The sequence below is a fragment of the Balaenoptera borealis genome (assembly GCF_965194805.1).
Source record: "Balaenoptera borealis genome assembly, chromosome: 6".
NCBI lineage: Eukaryota > Metazoa > Chordata > Mammalia > Artiodactyla > Balaenopteridae > Balaenoptera > Balaenoptera borealis.
In genome coordinates, this window is record NC_138863.1 from 66,529,813 (window position 1) to 66,557,338 (window position 27,526).

Genomic DNA, 27,526 nt, shown 5'->3' on the forward strand with positions numbered 1-27,526 from the left:
AATAAAGTGTTAATTTTTACTCCTCTAAAGGACATTTTCCTTAAAATGTGTTTAGGGTTAGGGAGCAAAGGCATTTTCCTTGCCCTTTTGTCTCTGCTAATTACTTGACTGACTATAATGGTGCATGGTATGTAATCATGTACTGAACCCTTCACATTACGTTTTTTTAGGCATCATGAAGAAAGTCCGTCTTCACTGTGATTCAGGCAGTAGTGAATGTCCTCTTTTACTTTTTGTTTCTTTTGCTCCTGATGGCCCATACTAGGGTTTGGTAAACATGCTGCTCTGTTCTTAGGATCAACTGCAAGCAGCATTTTGTCACACCAGATACTGCTTTTATAACTTAATGATCTCTATTGCCTCTTTAGAGACAATTCCAAGTGATGCTCACTGCCACTTTTTTTTCTATTTCTTATTTTTTTTTTGTATTTGTGTGAGCTATTGAAAATAGCTGTTATATAATAACACATTATCTTAATTTTCCAGTCTTTATTGGTTCTGTTAAACTCAACAAGTGCTATCAGGTGAGCAAATTTGGGAGAATGCCAGTTTACTTGGTGATGAAGCTGCTTTATCACCTTAATTGATTTAGTTGAAGTTCATAGGTTGATGGTGAACTTCTTAAAAGCCACAGTTTTAGATGTATGCCTGACAGTACCTGTCAGTGTACCTTTGCTTTCTTATGGATTACCCCTTTCTTTACAATCAGCTTAATGAAGTTCTATAGCCCCTTGGTTATTGAGCTAAGATTTTTTTTTAAAAACTCAAAATATATTTATAAAACTCATTTATGCATATTACATGGCAGATATTAGGCAGAGTTAACAATGTATTTTTTACTGGAGATAAGTCTCTAATATTTTATAACCCCAATAGATTATAGTTAATGATAGCAACTGTGTTCTTCCAAAAGTGTAATTTTCTTGAGGGCAAGATATCTTTGTATTGTTATTAACCATAAGAGTACATTGTTTATAGCTTATGTTCAGTTGTTGGCTGATTGAATGACGTGAACCATGCCTATAGGAATGAATAGCTACTAATCTGTCGTTTCTGTTTATAGGTATTGCAATTTAAGGAAACCTTCTTGCCAGCAAATCTATGATAAAAAATATACGTAACAGAGGAAACTATAACTGTTATTTGTCAAGTGACAAGCTTTTAATGTCAGAATGGCTCACCTAAAACGACTAGTAAAACTACATCTTAAAAGACATTACCATAAAAAGTTCTGGAAGCTTGGTGCAGTAGTTTTTTTCTTTATAATATTTTTGATTTTAATGCAAAGAGAAGTAAGTGTTCAATATTCCAAAGAGGAATCAAGGATGGAAAGAAACATGAAAAACAAAAACAAGATGTTTGATTTAATGCTAGAAGCTGTAAACAATATTAAAGATGCAATGCCAAAAATGCAAATAGGAGCACCTGTCAGGCAAAACATTGATGCTGGTGAGAGACCCTGTTTGCAAGGATATTATACAGCAGCAGAATTGAAACCCGTTCTTGACCGCCCACCTCAGGATTCTAATGCACCTGGTGCTTCTGGCAAAGCATTCAAGACAACCAATTTAAGTATTGAAGAGCAGAAGGAAAAAGAACGTGGAGAAGCAAAACACTGTTTTAATGCTTTTGCAAGTGACAGGATTTCTTTACACCGAGATCTTGGACCAGACACTCGACCTCCTGAGTACGTTGAAGAATATTCATTGTTTAGTGTTTATCAGGAGTGTTTTCAGGGGAGGGGCATTAGTTAAGGAAGTTGCTTGTTCTTTAGCCACTTTGAGGCAAAGAATCGGCAAATACCATTTATTTAACCTGTCTTAATTATTTTTTGCTTATTGTTATTGAGGCTAGATTTCTATATCTGTGTTTAGTGAGGCATTGCAGATGTGAAAAATTATCATCTTAGAAATTAGAGAACTGAATTCTAGATCTGACCTCTATAGAACCACAAGGAAATCCTTTATTCTTAAATGCTTTAGTTTTCTCATCCATTAAGGAGGAAATATGGGGTGGATTTTATGGGAAATGTGGGAGGTGGAGTTGTTTCTGTTCTTCTGTGTATTGCTATAGAATAGAAATATTAAAAAATGTGCCAAGATTTTGGAGCTATGATAGTTTATGAGCTAAGTCATAGACTTTGTGGCTACTTTTAGTGCTATAACTACATTTCAGAATGTCCTGTGTTTTGTAACCTTTCTTTTAAGAGACAGTATTGTTTTAATTACTAATTCAACTCTGATTCTTTCTCTGGAGTTTTGTTGAATAAGCTCTTGTATTTATAGAGTTTTCTCCCTTTCGCTTCTGAGAGGCCAACATTGCTTTTCATTGTTACTTTGTTTACATGTTTATCTCAAATATACAGTATTTTGATTAAAATCCCCCCCAGCCCCCGATTCTACTGTGCTGTCTCTTTGTTCTTAGTTAACCATCTTGTTATCTTTGAGGTAGTGTTCAAATGCTCTATTTGAACTGAAATAGCTAAAATGAATTTCAGCACTTTCAAACAATCTGTAGATTTGTTAAAAGTGCAAGATAGACAAACTGTAAGCAAACAGTGCTTACATATTTCACTTTCTAGTTATAAGAGAATTAAATTTATAAGTGAATCTGAAGAAAAGTACTTTAGTAGACTTAGGTCTATTGCTTCCTTCATATTTTTCTAGGTTTATGATCATGAATACCTGCTCCATCCTCAATATTGAAGCTGTGTAGATTAGATTTCTGTTGCTCTATTCTAATCTGTGAGATTCAAGGTTAAATTGCTCATCATTTTAAATGAATGTGTGAAGAAACGAATGTAAAATATTCTGGTTGTTCTGACAGGGCATAGTATAGTTCCTTTTTTATGCTAATAGGTTAAAATGCAATATGGCCCTTTACTGATTTTGGGAGCGGTCTTGATTGAAAAGCAATCCCCATCACAAATCAAGAAGCATGATTTTTATTCTTTGACATGACAAAGGGAGCTCAGGATAAGCCTTTTCTCCAATATAGCTTTGAGAAACTGCAGTAATATTCAATAATGATAATCAATATGTAAGTGCAAGATAGCTAAGCACACAAAGAACCTTTCTTTTTGGACAGGAATGTGTACCTAGAACTGTGAAGATTTAATACTTTCATACTTTAAATTTAACTTATATCATCAAGGAACACATTTTCTGAAGAACTGCTAATCTTTTACATGCTCATTAGAAATATAGATCATTTCTCCTGAAGCCAGATGGTCTTGTGACTGATAATTTAAGCACATTTCTATATGCCAAATTTTTCAAATGGTTTGACTGGGAATCTGTAATCACTTTGGCAAGTTATTTGAATTTCACTACTTTAAATGACATGTGAAACAACTTTTAAACATAAGTTGAGCATGCTAATTGTTTCAAAATAAATGGGGTTTATGAAATCATACTGTGAAATTTTATTATCACTTGCATTGATGATATAACATGACACTTTTACTTGATATTAGTACTTATCAGTTAAGCAAATAAATCCTTGCTTAAACTGAGGGAAAGCCTTGTGAGATTAAAGAGATAACACTTTATTAGTGTGAATTTTTGTAAAGTGTCATACTTTAAATCTTCAAAACCTTTTTATAATTCTATATTAATACTATATTAATTAGTCACGTGGCAAGTAAATATAGGAAAAATTTTTTTTAAATCCCAAAACTCCCTCCCCAAAATGCTTATAAGACAAAATTATAAAGTTTTTTCCTAAAAAAGAAATACTATAGTATGGAGTTTTTCATAATTTGTACTTATACTTTTATGTTGGCTTATAAGACTTTATGTATTAAAAATACAAGCTTATATTTAGTCATTTGTTTCCGTGTAATTTTAACTCGAAGATAGATAAATAGGTAGTTTGTGTTTGGACGTCATTTTTAATTGATAGTTTATCCAAAATTCACTTTAGAATAAATCATTTGCTTTCATCTACCAGTGAGGATGAATGTGATTATTTTCTTCTAGCTATGCATGTATGTTAACACTTTAAAATCATGATGGTCCTAGAGAGCAAAATCAGTTTCACCTTCCTCCTCTTTTCCTACTCAGTGGTGTTGACACCCTCTCAATATTTTATCCCTAATTTAATTCCTTTCTTATCACTACAAATATTTCAACCTAAAGACGTCCTCTCTGGAAAGGATTTGAAACACATTCATACTGAGGTATGGCTGTAAAAGTAGTAATTAATGAGAGTTTGTAGAATATCTCTTTTAGGCTGGCTTTCCCAGGCCTCTAGTACCATTCTGGGGGCTCTGGTTTCCCCATTGGCCCTGGCAGGGCAACCAAAGTGTGCTGGGCTCGTATCTCCATGAGTGAATGATTTACTTCCTTATCTTTGGGTTTGAACAGCACTGTTTGATTGTTCACACACTACTTATAGTGGCTTTTGACTGTGTAGGAGGATTTTATAATCTGTTGTCTAAAATTGTACAACCATTTATGGTTATCAAAGATCCAGTTATTTTACTTATTTATCTTTACCATAGACCACACATGTTTTATGTCCCAGCTTCACTCTGTTTGATTTTACAGTGTTTTGAAGCCCTCTCCTATATGTTATTTCATTTGATCCTCACCTCAACTCAGCAGGTGAGGGACTGTGGTCATCTCCATTCTCAAAGGCTGGAGATTGTACAGACCCACACACACCCCAATGGCTTCATATGAAGATTATTTTCATTGAGGATGACATTGCTCTCAAAATGAATTCAAGATAAATTTATAACTAAAGTTTTTAGTGAATGAGTAATACCACTAATCAGTCAAAAACTATTTAGGGTCTCTCTCCTTACTGGAGCAAAATCTTTAACACAGCATGGCATGTTACATATGGTAGGTACTTAAGTTTTTGCTGAAGGAAATGGGCTTTATAGTAAGCAATTTTTTCCCCTTTTGGTTCAGTTACAGGTTAAGGAAATTGATTAAACTTATAAAATATTACATTCCTAGGAAAGTATCTAATTTAAGGTAATCTCTACAAAGATGAATATTCATTTAATGATTAAAAATTTCACATGTTAAGAAAAATGCATGATTTCTACAAGGAAAGAAAAAAACTTGGTTTGTATTTGAGCAGTTACAAGTATTTGCTATTTTTACAGGTTGTCTCACTTCTAGGTTATTTTTCTTATTTAAAATGTTATTTGTATTTAAAATTATATTATGGAGAAAGCTTACAATAAAGCATGTTTTAATTCGTGACATGTGATCAATATCAGTGGACATGATCTCTGGGTGAGTGGTCTATTTGTAAGAAATTTTGTTTTGATCTATTTGCCTTTATATAGCATTAAGATCACCTTACATAAAAATAAAGTATCCACTATCATTTCTATTGTTTTAAAGGTTTAAATAATGATAATTTAGTAATGGTAGAGCTGTGAAATAAAGTAATAAAATTCATAATTGTTCTTCTACTTTGACTTTTTCTAGATGTATTGAACAAAAATTTAAGCGCTGTCCTCCCCTGCCTACCACCAGTGTCATAATAGTTTTTCATAATGAAGCATGGTCCACGCTGCTTAGAACTGTCCACAGCGTGCTCTACTCTTCACCTGCCATATTGCTGAAGGAGATCATTTTGGTGGATGATGCTAGCATAGATGGTAAGAAAGCACATGCAAATTAGATTGTTTCCTGAGTAAATCCATGTGGCGTTGTCCAAAGTCTATTTGGGTATATTGTGCTCTCTGTATGCCACCTCAGATCTTGAATATAGTGTCTTGGATGCTATATATGATGGATGAAGGGAGAATCCAAGGAAGTCCATATTCAAATATTTTGGAGTTCAGAAATGTGTGAAACACCATTATTTATAACTTTGTAGTCCTCAATGTGAGACTTTTATTGTAAGACATAGTGGTTAAGAGCACACACTTGAGCCTTGAGTTAGGCTGCCTTGATTTGAATCCCAGTTCTGGTCCTAACCAGCTATGTAACTTGGGAAAGTTACTTAACCCCCCTATACCTCAGTTTCGTTATCTGTAAAATGGGGGAAATGCCATATTTCATCAAACTTATTGTATAATGCATCATTAGTTTACATACCAGTAGAATGAAAGACCCTTACAGCCAATTAAATGAACATGTCATTGCTTGTAAGAAGTATATAATTATATAGCTTAGAAATGAGGGAATACATAAGTAGTACATAACTCCTGGGGTTGTTTTAAAGATTAGAAGAATTAATATAAATAATATATTAATTAATAAATAATATCAAAGAGTAGTTAAAAATTACTGAAGAGCTACCACATCCTGTTTTATTTTGGCACTTTTAAATATTCCAATACCATTTACAAAGCTAGCCAAAATCTTTAATGAATTTTCACTTAATTTTATGTCAATAATCAGTTGCTAAGTTACTCATTTTAAATTGGACTCACAAGGATAATCGGACAAATATTATAATTTGCTGAGTTTTCAAACATTACAAGTATTTTAAGTACCAAACAGATACAGATTATTTCAATGATTGCAAAATTTATTCCTGAATGAGCCCAAGTTTGGAACTACATTCCTTAAAGTCAAATTCTAGCTCCAGCACTAATGAGCAGTTTCCTGATATCTGTAAACTGAGGATAACACTCTCCCATCAAATCCAAAGCACCATCTACCGTAAGGTAGATCATTACTTTACAGACCGTGAGAAAAAAAACCCCACTACCTATTAGGTGACATGTCATCAATTAATTATAAGATGTATCCAGACTTTAGACGTGGTTGTAAGTGAATAAAGCATAACATTTTTAACCTAATGTTTCAACCATTTTAATCTTTTCCTTTTCTTTCCTAATCACTGTCTACATAAACATATAATGTTTATCTAATTATATCCATGTCAGAAATCTAGTTTTGAAATCTGACATTTTCATGTAACATTATTAGCCTGTTTCTGTTACCTTCAAAACTTTAGTTTTAATGACAAAAATGGACTAGATACATTTTACTTAACCATTCACTTTTATTTACCCCTTAGCCTTACTATATGTAATACTACAATAAATATCCTTGTGCTTATGTTATTTTCCTTTGTTTTTGAATTATATCCTTAGATAAGTTAGGAGAGGTAGGACTGCTTGGTCAAAGGGTCTGAGTATTTTTTATAATTCTTTATAGCAATCAACAATAGATTTGGAAAAGTTTTCTTGGCGAGGGCTATCTTTGAATAGTAGTGTAATTTGTCTTATTGAATCAGTCAAAGAACTATCTAATGAGTTCCCCACTGTGGAAAATGTGTCCCTAATTACCATAGAAGAGCTTGTGCAGTAGAAACCATAGTCCCTGACTTCAATTTGCTTAAGGAAAAGCAGCATAAATATGTAGGTAATCAATTAACAGATAGCTAAATCCCAATGATAGCAAACAAAATATAATTAAGATTTTCAGAGCATAGACCATGTGCTAGTTAGCCCTTGTCTTAAATGTTTTATTTGTACAATAATCTTTCATTGTATCCTCCTAACAATTCCCTGTGAGGGTTAGTCCTATTAGCCCCATTTTTTCTATTATCTCACTTTATAGGTAAAGAAACCGAGGTACAGTAAGGTAAAATAACTTGCCCAAGGTCACATAGCTAAAAGTAATGGTGCTATAAATCAAACCCAGGAAATCTGATTTCATGGCTTTGTGTTTTTAACTTCATAAAATTAGGGTGTGGATGGGGGCTAAATTTAAAGGGCAGGTAAGAATTTATAGGAAGTTCAGAAGTTGTGGGTGAATAAAAATTTCTTAACATATGGACAGTGGGAGGGTTTATTGAAGGAATCTGTAGTGACTCCGTTTTAAAAATCAACTCCCATTAAGACCTTTAAAATGTTTCTATTTTATAAGTTGCTGCTCTATAAGTCTATGATTAAAGCAGAAATAGCTATGATTATATTTTTAAGACAAATTACAATCCTACTTGTCTTTCAGAGTATTAATTCTGAGGTACTTAGAAGGTGTTAAAAAAGTTAATCTGTTACTCTGAGACGATTTTTCCACAAAAGTTATTCCTGGACTCTTACCTCCTTCATGAATGCTTAAGCTTTAAATAAGCAACTCTCTTATCTGCACCACTGGAGAATTTTTAAAAATATATAATTACAGATAAAGTCAAAGTCACCTGCAATTGCTTCTGAAATCTGGCAAAAGCAAACATCTACCCAGGATGTTTGCTGGCGTTCTCAATATTCCCAAATCTTTTTTGAGTCTGTGCTATGGGTCCAAGAAGGCCACTTGAAGAACTGCATTATATACTCAACAAAGAGTCAAGAATTCAATGGTGAACAAGCAGGCTTAAGACGTTGTTTAAAAATATGGACAACACTTGACTGACTTGATTGATGTGTTTTTCTTTTACCTGCTATTTTAACTCTTGCTTAGTATGTATGTCATCCAAATTGGAATATTGAGTATCTTAAATTATACACACCCATGACTAAAATTTTGCCTGTTTCTAACCTCATTCCTGATTTACATACTCTTTTCTTCCTTCATATTTTTACTGGAAAAAATTTTGTGTCAGGAGACTCTAGAGCTTTCAAAAATTTTTTGCTGACTCTTTGTAGAAATATTCCCAAACTGCTGTAGCCCTGGATTTTCCTACTCATCTTTCTCTCAAGATTTTGGTCTTAAATTATTTTGACCACTGCCTAAATATCAGAGAATTTATTGATACTTGACATTTTTCTATACATTTGCAGATTTAAATGCCAATTTAAATAAGAATCAAATATCTTTTTGGCCAAATTCAGTTTCTTTCACTCCTTTGTCCCTTTTCTCTGGCCTCTAAATGAGTCTTCTTAACTCCTGGGGTCTATTCCTTTGGAAGTCTCCCCCCCCAAACACATTGTGTTTACTGATATGACATGGGCAGGATAACTATGTGTGGTAATGTCACGCATTATAATCGTTCAAAAGTTAAGATCTGTATATATAATTTTTGTTTTCCAATAAGAGTTGAAGATATAATTTTTGTCTTAAGGATGGATGTGTACAACTGTTAAGATTATGCATGTGGAGGACTCATTGCCCTGTGGTTTCTTTATTAGCTTTCATATATATGAAAATATACTTAGAAATGAGTTAATCTTGATTTTTTTTTTCTTACAGAGTACTTGCACGGTAAACTAGAGGAATATATAAAACAATTTTCTATCGTAAAAATAGTCAGACAAAAGGAGAGAAAAGGTCTGATCACTGCAAGGTTGCTAGGGGCAACAGTAGCAACAGCTGAAACACTCACATTTTTAGATGCTCACTGTAAGTATACATGTATAGACATAGTTGTAACATTTTCCCTCCCCCTCCCTCTGATTTAAAAGGTAAGGAAGCCTTTTCTTTAAATGCCTAATTGCATTTTCTTTAACATCATTTTCAGCTAGTGATTATAGCAGTGACAGCCCAAGCAGATTACAGCTCTGGGTAGGAAATTCCTTTCCCTTATTCAAAGATCTTACGTCCTTTTGTTTGAGGCTCCTTAACTTTATGGCCTCCAGTGACCAGCTTCCCCAGCGAGTTATCCATGCCTAGGATTTTTTCATATGCTCATTTTGTCAAAAAAATGTGGTTTTCCTTATTATTCTTGATTACTACACTTTGAAGTGAGTGCAAGTTTTGTTTGTTTAAGTGTAGTCAACCCTATCATTAAACTTTGTCCTAGTCCTAACACTTTTACTTTTTATATTTCAGTTCTTTTTTTCCCCCCCAAAGATTCACACGCTCCTTTTTGTGCCAAGTGAGGGGCGCCCCTTTACAGCTTCTGGTATCTTTCCCATGAACGTTGTTAGTTTTTGTTTGTTTTTGTTGCTGCTGGGTTTTTTTTCTTTGTATTTTAATTTTTTTTCAGTGTCAGTGATTTTAAATAAAGTACTTAGACAGTATTTTTAGAGTCAATGTTTAATGTACATGTTAGGTATTACTAAAATGTCACTTATTCCCTCGAGCTCTAAGTTTAGTGAGTTTTACTCTTTGTATGAGTGTTTAGCTTTGGATTGGCCCGCCTTTAGGTTATGTTTGACCAAGCAAATGGTTTTGAGCCTACGCTAATTGTTACAGAAGGGCTTTTGGATTTGCTTGGGTCTCTTTAGAGCTTTCACATTCAGTATTCTCTTAATACCCGGCATTTAAGAAAGGTCTAAAGGTAATCCAGGAGAGGTGTTTTCAAAAGGAAATGGCTGCTTCGCCAGCATTCCCTCTCCTGGTCCAAAATTACAGTACTGTCAGACTGGGCATTCTTCCCCGTCTGGGCAAATGTGTCTGATGGTCCTCCTGGACCATGACTGCCAAACTCCACTGAATGATGGGAAGCCCCGAGTAGCACTGTACATGCCGCATCTCCTGAACTCTATGTGTGATGTGAGACAGCCTGGCCTGGGGCCAGAACCCAGACCTTTCATGCCACTCCTCCACTCTCTTTCATCAGGGCTGGGCAGGTTTGAATGGTGCTTTGTCTCCAACTGCTAACATCAAGAATATTCTGACTCCTTTACTTGCTTTCTCCTAAGACCCTGTCAGAGAAATGAAGATTTCAGTTACTGTACCTTACTCAGGGAGACAAGCTTAAGTAAATCAGAACACTTCTGGAGCTGGGTGGTACGGATCAGCAAAACGTTATCCTTGATTCATAGCCCATTTTAAAGAGAAATACACAGTCTGAAACTTAAATATATCAGTATCATTTTGCTTCCATTGTAAGGTTAAAAAAATCAGTCATTTCCTAACTATGCTTAATCTTGTCTTATATTTTTCATCCTACCCTTATCTCACAAGAAACCTTTAAGAAATCTCCCCTATATAAATGTTCAAAACACTAATGACTTGGTTATTCTCATTTCTCTGTAAACCCTCTTCCAAAACACAAAAGGAAAAAAACCCTGAGTGTTTTCATTGAATTAATTAAAATTGTATTCCTGCTAGGTGAGTGTTTCTATGGCTGGTTAGAACCTTTGTTGGCCAGAATAGCTGAGAACTACACTGCTGTCGTGAGCCCAGATATTGCATCCATAGATCTGAACACGTTCGAATTCAACAAGCCTTCTCCTTATGGAAGTAACCACAACCGTGGGAATTTTGACTGGAGCCTTTCATTTGGCTGGGAGTCACTTCCCGATCATGAGAAGCAAAGAAGGAAGGATGAAACTTATCCAATTAAGTAAGATGATTACTCTCAAAGTCTTATATACAGTTCAAGTATTTGAATATGTATGCATTCTTTGCTTTTTACAGTAATTTCTGCAAAGGTAATTCACATTAACAAAATAAAGGTACACATATTCTGTATGGAAAGAATAGGAAAGTCGTTTATATATTTATGTACTTGTTTATACATGATGTTACTGAGTAGGAAGTAGAATTAAGTGAGCTCTTATGTCTTCCTTATAATCATTACTTAAGAATCTTTTTTTTTTTTTTGGCCGAGCCGTGAGGCCAGAATCTTGGTTTCCTTACCAGGGATCGAACCCGGGTCCCCAGCAGTGGAAGCACGGAGTCCTAACTACTGACCACCAGGGAATTCCCTTGAGAATCTTTTAAGTTTGGTTAGAAGACACAATAATTTTGTTCTGCTAGAGAAGGATACTTAAAGTACTTCCTCCGCATCCCCCAAAACTTGACTTTGAAGATAGCATTTTTAGTTTTTATTAATCTATATAAAGACTTGAAATTGTCATCTCTCTTTAATTTATTTGTACATTTGATTCAGTTGCTCTTAAAATATGTTTTTTTTTCTTATTTGGTTTTTATAACAAAGTTTGACAATGGATTATTTTTCAGAACACCCACTTTTGCAGGAGGACTTTTTTCCATATCAAAAGACTATTTTGAATATATTGGAACTTACGATGAAGAAATGGAAATTTGGGGAGGTGAAAATATAGAAATGTCTTTCAGAGTAAGTTTATAAATATAGCGCTCATACTAAACAATGAAATATATATTTCTAGTTGGCTGATACAGATTATCATGGATGAATGTAGTCTTTACTTTTTGTGCTTTCTAAAATTTAATTGTTAGAAATTTTAGAATAAATATATTTCCTCTTAAAGTGTAACTAAATATATTTATTTATTGCTGCCAGTGTAACAAGAAGTATCAGTTAAATGCCTGTGTCCAGGCAGTAACACCAATTAATGCACTTGTAGCTACTGAATTCCAGCCAAGATAAATATAATTAAATCTAGTGCTTCAGGAAATTGGTTGATTGATTATCAAGCGAGTCAGAATGGAAAAACATTTATGTATAATTTTAAAGGACATTGAACTTAACTCTTTGGATTAAACGAGCTTTTTTTCCCTATACATATTAAAAGTTAATATGAGAAATAAAAGAAAGGTTTTGGATGATCTCCACATGTACATATTTGATTTCATGAGTTTATTTTCTACAATGATTTTGTCATTCATTTCTTATCACTTAGGCTGGAATGTAGTGGAAAAAGAACTGAACTAGGAGTTCGAAGATTTAAGTTTTGGCTCTGGCTTCATCACATAATGGCAGTGATGATCTTGGCCAAGTTTGAGCTGCTTAAGGGCAGGGGTCTTGTTTTATTCATTTAAATATTCCCAAGCCCCAGCACATGTTGGATCTCAAGCAGTCTGTTGAACTGAACATATCACCAAGCTTTCTCACTTGTTTAAAAAAAAAAGAAAGAGAGAGAGAATACAACTACTGCCCTAATATTAGCACATATTATTAAACATGACTTTTAGATTTTTCATTTATGGCAGAACAAACTGTCAAGATATTTAAGTGAGTAGGTATTGATTTAGCGATTTGCCGTTTTAGAGTTAATGCAAATAAGTTTTTTTGACCCTCTATCTCTAAATAGTATGCAGTTTTTATAATGATCAAGTTTAATAGATTGTGCTTTGGTAATAACGATTGTCTGGAATTTGTTTCTTGGTCACAAAATTGAATATACAAGAGATAAATAGAGTCTGGGCTCACTTACTCCAAGTCTGCTGTGGAAGTCAAATGCAGAAGAGCCATTGGTCTTCTGTGGATACTAGAGAGCTTGCATAATTTTTGCAAAAAAAAAAAAAAGAAGAAATTGTGGACTTTACTTTTATGAGAGATCTGAAATCACTATTTTGTTAAAGTAATTTCTGAAGATGTGGAGTTGTTTTGTCTCTTGTGTCTGTACCATTTAAAAATAGTTCTTTATCTTTGAGAACTTAAGTTGAACTGGCAGTGAGCAGAGACTATTTGTAAAGCTGCAATAAATCTCTTATTTTGTTTTTATTAGTATCTTAAAGGTGAACTTAAAAGCAACACTTTGATTTTCCTAAAATACTGTAAATTTAAACAAATATCATTAATTATCAGGTGTGGCAATGTGGTGGGCAGTTGGAGATTATGCCTTGCTCTGTTGTTGGACATGTTTTTCGCAGCAAAAGCCCTCATACCTTTCCAAAAGGCACTCAGGTGATTGCTCGCAACCAAGTTCGCCTTGCAGAAGTCTGGATGGATGAATATAAGGAAATATTTTATAGGAGAAACACAGATGCAGCAAAAATTGTTAAACAAGTAAGTTAGGACTAAATAATTAAATTACGGTAAAAATCCACAACAAGTCCACATGTCCTTTTACCTGTTTGAGTCAACTCAAGCATAAAACATTTTTTTAAAAAGTTATTTTTAAAGCTGGGCTTTTGAGCTCAAAAATATATAACTCATTGATGTCAGTTTTCTTTTCTTTTTTTTTTTGAAAAAGTCAAGTAAACTGCATTTAAAAAGTTGAGACATTCTACCTGATGTTACCCTTTTAATATGGAAGATATTTAGTTTTTGTAACTGCTTTGGTTCAGTATTTTACTCAAAGAAAATAAGGTTAAGTGGAACTGCTTTTAACTGGTTTTAGGTGATGTGATTAGCACCTAAATCAAGGTGCTAAGTGGCATTTTGAACTGGAGAGCTAGACAGTGTCAGAATGGGACAGGAGAATGAACCAGAAGTATCAAGCTTTCTTATTTCCATTTCTGGTTCCACTGCTCCCTGGAGGGGTGACTTTGGCAAAGCCCCTTGAGACTGTGAAATGGTTATGGTGCTTGCTTCATAGGGTGGTTGACAGATTGGCCAGACGTGAAGCATGTGCTCCACCACGTTTCTTCTCTCTCCCTCCCTGTCTTGAGATAAAATACTTGCCTATCTCCCAGAGCAGCTGTGAAATAAGGAAATAAGTGCTAACAAATGCATGGCACTGTGGTTGTTATTGACCTGTCCTAGATCAAAGCTCTGCAGAATCATCATGCCTAATGCATTAGAACTGAGTCCCAGCAGTTTCAATATTGGATGTGGTAAATAAGCTAGACAGTTTAAGGACATGCTTCGGCGAATGGCACCCAACTCTTTGTAAGAAACAGTGCCGATTTGCAAGCAGGTATATATTGGGATTAAAGGGCATCAACATTTCGAATGTCATAAAGAAAGATCTGGTTACCTCATTTCGCTTTTTCTTTGGTCTCTGGTATCTCCCTGTAACATGCCAGTACCATGCAAAGTCAGAGCACTACTGGGTCAGATTGCTAACTTTTTACCCAGGGCCACCAAAACAAATCGGGCAGATTGTGTACTGCACAAAAGTACTTGGCTAACCAGGCGAGTGGATGCTAAATTCAGCTTATGCTCTCTTGTCACCAACAAAGGGGCAAGTGAGCCAGCAAACCCTTGTTTTTAACATAGGGCAAGTAGACCCATATGGTAAAATGCATAAGCTACCCAGAAGTCCTTCAGAGTTTCATACTTTTTGCTAAAACACCTGCGTTCAAAACATTGAAGGTGGCAGAGAAAATATTTTCCTTAGTTGAACTGATAAGCTTGAGTATTTACTTTTTCATATATTTAGGCACCCACTGTAATTTTTCTTTAAAATTTTGCCTGTACCAAATACCTTTTCAATTTAATAGTGCTTTTTTTTTTTTAAGTTTTCTTAGTCCTTTTAAATAAGGTAAAGGAAAATAAAATACAATTGATTAAAAACTTGACTTTTTCTACTAAAACATTGTTATTGTTAGGATATTATTAGAAGATGCTGTTAGGAGTAAGCAATACCCTTAAAACTAGAAAAAAATATTCCCAACTGCGTTGCTTTTTGTGGTCTTGACTGGAGAAGAGTTATGTTACATCATGCACCGTTAGCACTGTTTCTCTATACCTGCTTTCTCACACCACACTTTACAGGCCACTTTTGCGTATAAAACTAGGATCAGTTTTGGATGCCCCCACTACCATTTTTTGCCTTCAGCATTTCGCTAGGGTTCTTTGTCCCATGACAGAGGTTTGTGGCACAAAGGAAGAATAAAATAGCACTAGGTCGGCACTGCAGTGGTCCCTGATTCTCTTTGAAGCCAGAAGTGAGCAGCCAGACATACTTGTTGCCTGAATGAATGGTGACTGTAGTTAAATCGCATCTTACATTTTGGCCCAGAATTTTTTTTTCAAGACCTAAATGTAAATACAAATAGTAGCATTCGAAGTACTTTATCAGTGCTGTTTTAATTAAGCATCCGCCTTCACGTCTCATCTTTCTCCAGAAGTCATTTGGTGATCTTTCAAAAAGATTTGAAATAAAGCACCGCCTTCAGTGTAAAAATTTTACATGGTATCTGAACAATATTTATCCAGAAGCATATGTGCCAGACCTTAATCCTGTTATAGCTGGATATGTGAGTATTTTCCTGTTCCTTTTTACTTGGTAGACTCCCTGCCACCAATATTTATGTGGTTCAGAAAAATTGCTGAAATATTTTCTGTTTTATTGCTTTTGAGATTTTACATTATTATTATTAACACCACTTCCTGAAATTAATTGCAAAAAAATATAAACCACATAGATTTTTTAAAAAATTTATAACTTGAAAATTTTCCTTTAGATTAAAAGTTTTGGTCAGCCTCTATGTCTGGATGTTGGAGAAAATAATCAAGGAGGCAAACCATTAATTTTGTATACGTGTCATGGACTTGGGGGAAACCAGGTGAGCACTGCACTAAAAATCCTCCCTTCTCTTTAGTACCTACAAACAGAAGTAAGCTGTTGCATGTTTTTCAGAATTCCTAAATCAATTTTATGTTCAGGTAAACTGGTATGTGAAATGTTTTTAGATTAAGTTTGGCAATTCATATAGAAGTTGCAGAGTACTTTATTTTGATTTTCACTCTGCCTCTGAAAGCAGTTTGAGGTTGCTTACCCATTTAGTAGAAAGGCAAATGAGAAAATAATAGAATAATGCCATTTGAAATGAAAAACAGGATCTTCTGTGTGAATCTTTGATGTTGCATGACTATTAGCATGGTGATTTTGCTAAATTATACGTAAAGGCTATATTTAACTGGATTTGACAGCAAATAACATCATGTTCATACTGTATTTTTGTGGTCCATGATATTAAAAGTTTGATGGAGATACACACACACACAGATATATACAGATACACATACATATATGTACATATATGTTGATGATGTGTATATATATTCATATCTTAAAATTTTCCTTACACACTATATATTAGAAGAAAAAATAATTATATAAATAGTTACATTCTTTTGGAAATAACACTGGACTATCCAGTAAAAATTAAGGTTTTGAGCAATGAGAAATATTTCCTCATTCGTAAAAATCCTATCACTAAATGTAAATACTTATAAATTTATTTCAGGCCTCCTCTAGCATTACATCTATTTTATCATAAAACTTGAAGATATATTTTATACATTGCTTTGTCTGTTTTTCTCCTATCATTGCCATAAAGATGTTTTTATAGTTCTGTCTCTAAAATAATTTTTAAATTATAAATAGCATATAGCCATCTTTTAGAAATTTGGGGATGCTGAAGTAATTCACATATTCCTTCAACAAGTATTTGTTTGGCGCCTATAATGTAACTCACACTCTTATAGTAGGGAAAAAGACAAAGTCTCTATCTTGTGGAGCTTGTATTCTAGAAGGAAAGGAAAAAATAAATATGTAATTTTAGGTATAAAGAAAAATAAAGCAGAGTAGGGGGATAATGTGTGTTCCGGGGGGGTAGTTATTTTCGGAGGTTCAGGAAGACGTTTTTGAGAAGGTGACCTTAGAGTAGAGGCCTGAGGAGTTGGGAGAGGAACCATGTTCCAGGAGGAGAGCATCTTGGCAGAGGACGCAAGGCCAGAGGCCCAGCGGCAGGTAAAAGGAGCAAGCATAAAGCCAGTGTGGCTGGAGCAGAGTGGTCCAGGAAGAGAGGGGTGGAAAATGAGATCAGAGACATGAATTAGGGGCCAGGTCATATAAGGCTTTGCTGGCCTCGTTAAGGAACTTGAATTTAATTCCAAGTGTGACAGAAGCCACCTGAGGATTTTGAGCTAAAGAATTATATTTTCTAGTTTATATTTTAAGAAGATAACTCTGGCTTCTATCACCCTGACATAGCCATTGATTTTATTTTGATTTATTTCCTTTAAATGTTATTTTCAATCAAGCATTGCATTTAAACTAGTTTGGGAATTGTAGTTCCTTGAGTGCTAGATGTTTTTGAGATATCATCTAACTCGATCATTTCCTCATGTTCCCTTCTACTGTTTTGACCAGATAATGATATTTTTTTAATAGCATAAAACTCCATTGTAACAGTATTGGACTATGCCAAATGAAAATAAGTATTTTGATAATGTGACTAAATTGACTAATATACTGGTGCAGTGCAGTTTAATTCATTATGGCTTTGTAACACAATGCTTTGCCTCTTCCCCTTTCTCTTCCAGTGTAGTTGTCCTGGTTCTAAGTTAAAATTCTCTCCAGTGTTCTCAGTTAGACAATAACATACTCTTTGGTTGTCTAAGTATCTTCAACTATTCTCCATTCCTTATAACTTCCCTCTTAATGGTTTTTAAAAAATAATATGAGTAATGTAAAGTTCTGGTCAGCCTTTCTTTTCATCTTTGAAATCCTAAGGTTTATCTTTCTTAAAGAAGTACAGCCAGAGTGCTGTTTTCGTGATCTAAACCCATTTTTTTTCAATGTCTCCATCTGAAGAGCTATCAGTTATAAACATATTATATTTGTGGAGTGAGATAAATTAAGTATGAGGCTAAGACCAGGGGAACTCAAGATTAATTCAGCTAATGTTTGTGGAGTGCCTACTCTAATATACATAAAGGGTTTAGAACAGTCCCCGCCTAGCACATAATAAGGGCTCAATAAATATTAGTGCTAAGACTAATTATTTCACTATTGAAAATCAATTATGTTCACTCATTTTTTCTTTGGAATGTCAACATTATGAAGTATTTGATGTATAATGGATGTTATTACTAGATACACTGCCTGACTTTGGTCTATGGTGAAGTCAGCTAGCTACACACACAATTCCAATAGAGTGCTATGAAAGTTATCTCTGATGGACTATGGGAAGCCTGAGAAGAGTGTAATTTTGTGCATAGGACAAATTCAGGGAAAACTAAAGAAAGAAGGTAATATTTGAATTGGCTTTTGAAGGATCAAAAGGAGTTAGCTAGGCAGAAAAGGATCCAGAAAGATATTCTAGGGAGTAAAGCAAAGTGGAGTTATGGATACATATGTTCTGCATTGGTAGAATTGTGTGAAAGGAGCATAGTGTATAATTGGGACAATGGTTGATGTTAGACTGAAAGTGGAAGATTTCACGTGCCAGTTAAGAAGTGTGGACTTTATCTTAGCAACAGTAGTGATTGTGAATCATTAAGCAGGGAATGTAAGTGATCAAATCAATGTTACAAAAGACTAACTGGCAGCAGAGTGGACTGAATTATAGGAGCAGAAATTGGAGGTACCTGGAGGTATTGCAGTAGAGATTTTGAGTGCCTGAACAAAAGAAGTGAGGATGTGGAAGTAAGGATGGGTGGGATGGTAACATCTGAGAGGAAAATTCAGTAAGTCTAAGGGGCTACTTAATTGGACATGTGGAGAGAGAGAAGCATCAATAATAGTAACAATAGCTAAAAATGTATTGAATGCTTACCATGTACCAGTTATTGGTCTAAATGCTTTACATGTATTAAACCATTTATCTTCATAACGCTATGAGGTAGGAGCTATTAAATTACCCATTTTACAGGCAAGGAAACTGAGGCAGGAAAAGTGTCATCGTGTGCCCCCCGCCCCCCACCTTCGTGCGGTTTGCAGGATCTTAATTCCCCAACCAGGGACTGAACCTGGGCCATGGCAGTGAAAGCACCGAGTCCTAACCACTGGACCACCAGGAATTCCCAAGAGTACCCTGTTTAAATGTTTCTAGGTTAAATGAAAATGCCATTAATTGAGATGAATAAGAGAGAAGCAACACTTGTGGTGAGAAAGAGGTAGTTAATGGGCTTGCTAAACGTTTCCAGGCTCTTTTCTGTGGCAAACCTATTCTAGCCTCCATCCTACCTGATAGCTTACAATTTCTGACATGGGAAGGAAGACAATACCTTCGTAATTAAGTAACTATCTGTTGGTGATAGGCTGGAGAAAGGCTATAATATCTTCTGTCCCAAAAACTCAGGTTACGATTCTGATACTTACTTCATTGTATTATTTTGGTGAAGTACACATGACTCCATTATTCAGTGAGTTGCTGATTTTTGGTTTTTTTGGCTGACAATTTTGCAACTGAGGCTATAGAGTGCTCTCGTCAGTAACAGCATTCTTCCTTTCACAGTACTTTGAATACTCTGTTCAACATGAAATTCGGCATAACATCCAGAAGGAATTATGTCTTCATGCTGCTCAAGGTGTTGTTCAGCTGAAGGCATGTGCTTACAAAGGTCACAAGACACTTGTCACTGGAGAACAGATATGGGAGATCCAGAAGGTACCTTAATTAATTCACCCCTTTATGTAATCCTTTTGATTAGCTCTAATTGCTTATCTGGGAAAATACATGAAACATACTATATTAATATTATCTGTCAGAATTTCTGTCTTTGTTAACTTTGTCATTATGTATGTCTACCCATGTGGTAAGAAAGAAGATATCTATGAATTAAATACTCTTAGGAGCAAAATAGTTGTAAAATATCTTAGAGCATTATTTATGCAGTTCAACATGTCTGTGGATTATTAATAATATTTGTTCGTATATGTTTTAGAATTTCTTATGATGCTTCTTGTGACAGTCATACTTTTGTTTTCCTGGCAGAGAAGAGAAAAATAATTATTTTTTCTTACCTAAAGTGATTAATTCTTTCCTTCCCTATTTTAGTACTTTTTCATGAATCTAGAATTGAGAGAATATGTGAAAGGTTTTTTTTCTGTTTTTAAACCTATGTTTTAAAGCTTAGCTGGAAACTAGCAGTTCTTAGCTGAATATTGTTTTGTGTAATTCTATAACACTATAAGATGACTTTTATGACAGGATTTTTTAGAGTTTGTCACTTATAATTATATCAATGAAATATTTTTTATTTGAAAACTTGATTGAGACCTTTTTCTGCATACCTCTCCTCATTTATATAACACCTTCTGTGAATTGAACAGTGGTGGCATAAATGATGTTGCCTACACCAAAAGCCAACAAGATTTTATCAGACATAGTAGATATTAGAAAGATTAAAAGTTAACAATGGTGTATATTTGTTATGTAAGTCTCACTTTGGCTTCCATGAGACCATAAAGTGTTTTTATATTTCTCCGTTAACTTTGAGTTTTGAAACTTAATGTCTGTTGTATTTCTTTTTATTCTAGGACCAACTTCTATATAATCCATTCTTTAAAATGTGCCTTTCAGCAAGTGGAGAGCATCCAAGCTTAGTGCCATGCAATCCATCAGATCCACTCCAAAAATGGATTTTTAGCCAAAATGATTAAGTGTTCCTTAAAATTAAGGAGTTGAAAAAGGAGATATTCTTTCTCATAAAACTGTGACTAGGCATACACTGTAGTTTTTGAAAATTATGCAAAAGCAGCTAATTGTAACTTATTCCAAGTGCATTTTTCTTATTTATATCTTAAAATGTCTATGTAGCACCGCTACAGAAGTCCCTTAAGTTTCCATTTCAAAGCACAATAGCTAGTAATACCAAAGACTATTTTGAAATGTCCAGATGCAGAGGAAAAGATGTTTACAGTATGATGAAAATAATTTTCCAAGTAAAGTGATGTTTGTGTGCTTGGGACGCTTGAGAATATGCATAGCTACATTCACACACTCACAATTTAAAATTTTTCTTCTAGTTTTTTTGGGGGGAGGGAGAAAGATTTGATACTGTATTTTTTTAACTACATAGAAATGGATCAATGAAGGTCAAAAATTGGCCTTTGTGTAAAACCAGGAAATTTTTTATAGAGCTAGAATTTATTATATAAAAATGCAGGTAAACTTCTTTTGCATTTTGTTAACTTATCTGTCAAATATTTCCTTAAACATGAAATTAAGTGAATAAGGAGAAGACTATTTTTAACACTTCAATTTCTTGGCAAATTTTAAAATATTTCTTAGTCTAAAGTTCACTTGACTTGAAGCAAAAGACTTAAAAAAATAACTATACTGTGTGTTTTCCCAAAGAAATTTTTGAAAAACCTCTAAGTCGCTATCTGTTAAAAAGGTGTCTTTTTCCTTTCTGTTAGTCTTTTTTCCTATCAAAATTCACTAATCTTGAATGTTTATGAAATTGAATTTCAAATGCGGAATACTTGACTTATTTAAAGCAAAAATTTTTTTGTCACTGATTCAATTACAGATTGTCTTTGTAATGAATTTTTTCACCAAAAAACCTTATTACTATCTATGGAAAACACAATAAAACAAATTCTTATCACTATTGTAACTATTTAAGTTTTTTTTATTTTTTGGATAAAATATATAATGAATAATAGCTAGGGGAAGCATGAATTTTGTATCCTGAATTTCTAAGCACCAACTGCAGAGTCATCAGATATTTCTGAAGGGAAAAAACATTTAATAGTAATGGCATAAAAAGTGGGGAATGGAGAAGATTTTGTGTTAGATATTTAGAAAATTTTGTACCAATTTCTGATAACTTTCCTTAAGCATATGATAGAGTAATTTTTTTAAAATGTGATGCTTACTGAGAAGATTTAACAATTTTTGGTCATTTTATATATAGATCTATTCTTATTGAAGAAGTAATGTATGATTGGCTTTATGTTTTAAACCTGTCTTCAGTTGTACATAAGAAAATATTTTTAAATTATTGGCTCCATCTTCTCATTGTTTGTACTTTGAACTTACATTAAAAAAAACTCTGCACTCTTTAATTTATTACAGTGCCAACTTTTATTTTAATTCAACTGATATTTATTGTGTGTCTAACTTTGTGCCAGAAGTTATGGTAGGCATAGTAAGACTAATATTGCCTTCGAGCTTAGGTCTTATGGAGCAGAAAGACAAATAATTTTGAAATAGCACAGTGAGTGACATTATGATGTTATATTTTATGATGCAAATGACAGTTCACTATTCATATTGAATATTTCTTTAGTAAGTAAAGGTATTTCTTTATTACTTTTTCTAATACTAATATGTATTCTGAAATATACACTAGAGCCCACATACATGTATAATTTCTGTTTCTCAATTCATTAACTCTAGAGTGAACATCCAGGAGCAAATATTGCTCTTAGAGTTCATTGTATCTCACAAAACAAAACAAATCCCCAAAGGTATTTTATAAATTATGAGCTTAAGTCAAGCATATTAAAAAAAACAACCAAAAAACAAATCTGAGCTCCCTCTGTGTATTAGTCATGTATCGTCATGTTAAGATCCAACCAAAATATATAGAGATTAGGTTGATTTTATTATGTCTTCATTATATGCATTCACAGGGAGAATCCTTTTTACCTGATTTGGGAGCCTCAGGCTGTTGCTCAAGTGTCATATAATTCATTTCATTAAGAATTTGCCCTTCACGTAGAAGGTAGTATCTTTTAAAATCTGAATTTTGAAACAGTGCTAGCAGGAAGTTATTTATGGAATCTGGTTGCCATCTACCTGAGAGATTTGAATGCACTCAAGTGTGAAACTGTGGAACTCTTGTTCAATTTGAAGCTACCTGGGAAATGGTCTAGTGGCTGCAGAAGACCTGGTATGTTGCCTTCATTCCAGAGGACCAAACCTACTCAGGTAAACCTTATGGGTGTAAAGCCGTGACGTGACCACACAATTAACCACAGCAGAAAATAAGCAGTAAACTAAAATTGCTTATTACTACAGCTGTTGGTAATGAACTTTTAAGTCCCTGTATTGACAGAGAATTGGCCTTACTGTTGATAGACAACTTAATTAAATACTATGTGAACCATCAAAATATAAGTTCAAAAAGATAGGAGCTACTATTTCTGAGAAAATAAGGTTGGGTGCTTTGAAGAAGCTAGAAAACAGTCAAATTATTTTTAAAAACGCTCCTAAGTTATGTGTAGATAAGAATTAGAAAAGAGAAAGCAAAAATCAAATTGCTTCACAATTGACCTTAAAGAAAGCAAAACGAAATATCTTCAGATGATACATTTTTAGTGTGGTTATGCAGGAAACTTGTTGCATAATTCTTGTAAACCAGTTCATATTCTTATTTATTTAATGCTTCTTGTATACCATCCTGTTATTTCATGAATGCAATTTTTCTTTTATTTTGCTAAGAATATTAATGGAATTTGAAAATTTTTGTGTTTTCATCTACTGTATTGACTGTTTCCTCTGAGCTACATTTTTCCCATATTGTTTTACTTTCTGCATTTCACAATGGATACTTGCCTTAAATGTCTGGTGATTCTTTATTGTCTGTTTATCTTTAACAGAGAATCACTGAATACTTATTGGAAAACTTTGTAGTATGGGGAGGGCTTGTTGATTGTGGTCTTTCGTAGTAGATGACGTTATTGGGACTCTTGTACTGAGAAACAAAATGGCTGGTTAGATCCCCTGAGAAGAATCTTCCAATCACCTTCCTGGAGGGTATAGACCCAAATGTCGTTAGGAGAAGAAGACTGGGGGTATGTTTTCAATATAAGACTCCTGTCCTCAACTGTGCTTTGTGTTACCTGTTCTAGATTACCCTCTCCAGTGAGTGAATCTCTCAGCTTCTGCTTTGAGTACAGGAGAGGAACTAGGGGTCTAAATGTCTGGCAGATAGACTTTTAGCTAGTCCTCCTCTTTCGACTCTATTTTCTCCCTCACTTCCAGAGGCACCTAGTACCACCAGTTCTTTATTATTTCAATGGACTTGCAGTGTAAAATGGATTACTGCTCTGTTTTCTCCACTGCTAGCTTTGAATTAACCTTCCTTCATTCTGTTGACACTCACTACTAATTGGTTTGCTTTCCAAACTCCGAAATTTTGTCACTGAAACTCTTCTCTTTCTTCCTATGAATTTATGAATTTTCTCTATATCTTTACTGTCATTTTCATAGGAGTTTGGATGTTACCAGAAGAGAATGAGGGTCAAATCTAATAATGAAAAACTTCCATTCATTCTTCAATGACCTCCAATCTACCTCTTCACTGACAACTTCCAAGTTGCCAAATGCAATATCCCTTTTCCTGTCCTGATACAACTAAGCACCGTAACATTTGAAATGATTGACTACAACCTCGTTTTTTAAAATCTTTGAAACCCTTTTGTCTCCGGGCTTCTCTGGCACCACATGCTTCTATCTCCAGTCCTACTGCCCTTCTCCAAACCATCATATCTCACATGGAGTAAGATGATCTCTTAACTAATTTCCCTGATTTTTTTTGTGTCATTCTGACCCAGTCTGTGCCTCTTTCCTGCCTCATCTATGACCAGGTTTCTCTGGCTCGTTGTGCTCCAGACACAGCAGTTGCCTCTTCCATTTGTCTCATGTCAAGCTTGTTCTTGTTTCAGAGCCTGTGCTTTCTTTGTCTGGATGCTCTTCACAACGGTATCTTTTACATGCTTCAGGTCTCAGATCAAATAACATATTCTCAGAAGGGATTACCTTCATAAAGTAACTCGATCACTACTGCATCACCCTGTTTATTTCCTTTATTACATTTACAGTTGCCTGAAATTATTGTCTTATTTTATATGTGAACTTGTCTTCTATCTCCACTAAGTGTCAGCTTCATGAGGGCAAGGTAAGAAACAATGAAATTCATGTCACATTACAATTTAGGTAACGTGTACATCTTCTACATAAAACCACTCTGTATTTTAAACACAGAGTGGGTGCCAATGAGGAAGGGCTATGAGCCTAGGAGTGGACGATGCGGAGGAACAATGGGCAAAAATAAAAAGAACCACAACAAAGAAAGGATTTTGCTTGGACTGATGAAGATAGATACAAATTTAAAAAAAAATCTTGATAGGAAAAATTATCTGAGTCTATACATTATTTCTTCAAAAGATGTTTTACAGAGAACATAGATTTATGTACAAACTCCTATAGTACAAGAATAATGGAACCAAAAAATAACAGTACTAATTCACATAGCAAACAGTAAATTTATGAAACTCATTACCTAAAGAGTTTATGTATGTGGAAATTTTGCGTAGATATAAAATAAACTCAGCAAAATTGATGGTTGATCAATTCACAATTGATAAGGAAAGGTAAGATGTTTAGCATGTTCCCAAGCTTTGAGGATGACACAAAGGCTGATAGGCATGTCCCCAAACCTATCCCTTGAGCACATCAGTCACAGATATGTTAGCTATAAGAGTGTTTTTTTCTACTTAACAGTTTCTTAATTTTAAGGTATTCCTTTGGAACCTCAGCTATCCATTGTGTAAATTATGGAGACGTCTATTTATTTTCCGGTGGATATTTTGAAAATGTCTCCCCTTTTAAAACAACGTTAATTGTGAAAAACACTTTTCTTTGAAAGTATGAGAGGAATCCAAGGTGTTTAAAAAAAAGTTACTTTCAATGACTTAAAAAAAAAAAAAAACAAAAAACCAAATAGAGGCTTCCCTGGCGGCGCAGTGGTTAAGAATCTGCCTGCCAATGCAGGGGGCACGGGTTCGAGCCCTGGTCTGGGAAGATCCCACATGCCACGGAGCAACTAAGCCCGTGAGCCACAACTACTGAGCCTGCGCGTCTGGAGCCTGTGCTCCGCAACAAGAGAGGCCGCGATAGTGAGAGGCCCGCGCACCGCGGTGAAGAGTGGCCCCACTTGCCACAACTGGAGAAAGCCCTCACACAGAAACAAAGACCCAACACAGCCAAAAATAAATAAATAAATAATTAAATAATTTTTAAAAAAAAAGACCAAATAACTTCTACTTATTTGTAAAATTTTGTTAACTGGAAGAAGCATTATTTCGTATTCTGTATTAGAGTGCTTTTATTATTTTATTTTTCCATCAGAGTTCTTAACTCTGGATGACTTCTGTGGAAAAGGAATTTGTTGAAAGGGTACTGAGTAGGTTCACAGAATCATTTGGAACACTGGAGTTAACGCTAGAAAAATGGGCAGGACAAAGCAAAGCGTGTAGCTTTGAAGCTAAAATCGTGCTGCAGAAGGACGCTGGTGAGGATGCCGTTTCCACTACTACCGAACACCAGAGGAACGGTTTGCCCCTCTTAGTCACCTGGCATTGGCACTGGCCACTGCTGACACTGGCTACTAGATGACCCGCCTGCTACAGTTGTGACTGGATTCCCGAAGTTACTGCCATGGCTGCTAGTGTGAATTCCCACTGCCAGTATCCAGGCTGTTCATGTGCCCTCCCCGCAAGGGAATGGAGCTTATGAAAGTTGGTTATCTGGCTTTGGGGCTTCTGCAGCAGAAGGCAGCAATTTCACAGGCATAGGAAGGGAGTTCAGATGCCAGGGAGCTAAAAAGAAAAAAATGACAGATGACTTTAGAACAAATCCTAGGATTTGTAAACTATAACATGATTTCTTTCCTTGCTGTCTTTTCCTTTAAAGTTTAAAGCACACATATTTAAATGATTATGCATATTATATGTATGAAAATGCTTCCACTTAATCATATTGTGAGCACTTTCTCACTGTCCTCTTTTTTTGCCTCTCAGGTCAAAGATATTATATTTTTTTCATTCCTGTGCTGTGTAGAGTTAGATAATTTGTTTTCTACCAGAAGCAATTTTTAGTTTGTCTTATAAAGTTTTTGGTTTTTTTTTAATAGCTACTTTATTTATTTATTTATTATTTATTTTTGGCTGTGTTGGGTCTTCGGTTCGTGCGAGGGCTTTCTCTAGTTGCGGCAAGTGGGGGCCACTCTTCATCGCGGTGCGGGGACCGCTCTTCATCGCGGTATAAAGTTAAGTTTTTGTTGAGACATAATTTATACACAATAAAATGCACAGAGCTTTTGTTGTTCATCATAATGTTTTTGAGATTCATCCATGAAGTTTTATGTATCTGTAGATTTGCCTTTTAACTGCCAAGTAATAGTCCACGTATGGATGCACCATGCTTTGTTTATCCATCTTCCATTGATGGACATTTCAGTTGTTTTTAGTTTTTGGCTAATTTGAACAAGAGTGCTATGAACATTCACGTACAAGTCTTTCTGTGAATGCATGGTTTTACTTCTTTTAGATAGATACCTAGGAATGGATCATAGATTTGATGTATGTTGT

General features: G+C 34.7%; 1 protein-coding gene across 6 annotated transcripts in view; it reads left to right on the top strand.

Moving 5' to 3' along the window:
• Window positions 1–26,152, top strand: part of GALNT3 (polypeptide N-acetylgalactosaminyltransferase 3) — a 48,565-nt gene extending 22,413 nt beyond the window's left edge. For 4 of the 6 annotated variants that reach the window (XM_082395302.1, XM_082395301.1, XM_082395300.1 and 1 more), the window contains 10 exons: window positions 1,064–1,687; window positions 5,451–5,623; window positions 9,114–9,263; window positions 10,920–11,154; window positions 11,775–11,892; window positions 13,327–13,527; window positions 15,534–15,665; window positions 15,873–15,974; window positions 19,656–19,808; window positions 20,681–26,106. In XM_082395302.1, coding sequence (XP_082251428.1) covers window positions 1,173–1,687; window positions 5,451–5,623; window positions 9,114–9,263; window positions 10,920–11,154; window positions 11,775–11,892; window positions 13,327–13,527; window positions 15,534–15,665; window positions 15,873–15,974; window positions 19,656–19,808; window positions 20,681–20,803 — 1,902 coding nt within the window. In that variant the 5' untranslated portion in view covers window positions 1,064–1,172 and the 3' untranslated portion in view covers window positions 20,804–26,106. Of the gene's footprint in view, window positions 1–1,063; window positions 1,688–5,450; window positions 5,624–9,113; window positions 9,264–10,919; window positions 11,155–11,774; window positions 11,893–13,326; window positions 13,528–15,533; window positions 15,666–15,872; window positions 15,975–19,655; window positions 19,809–20,680 lie in introns of all 6 variants that reach the window. The other 2 variants (XM_082395305.1, XM_082395304.1) reach the window with 2 other exon arrangements.
• Window positions 26,153–27,526: the final 1,374 nt, after the last annotated feature.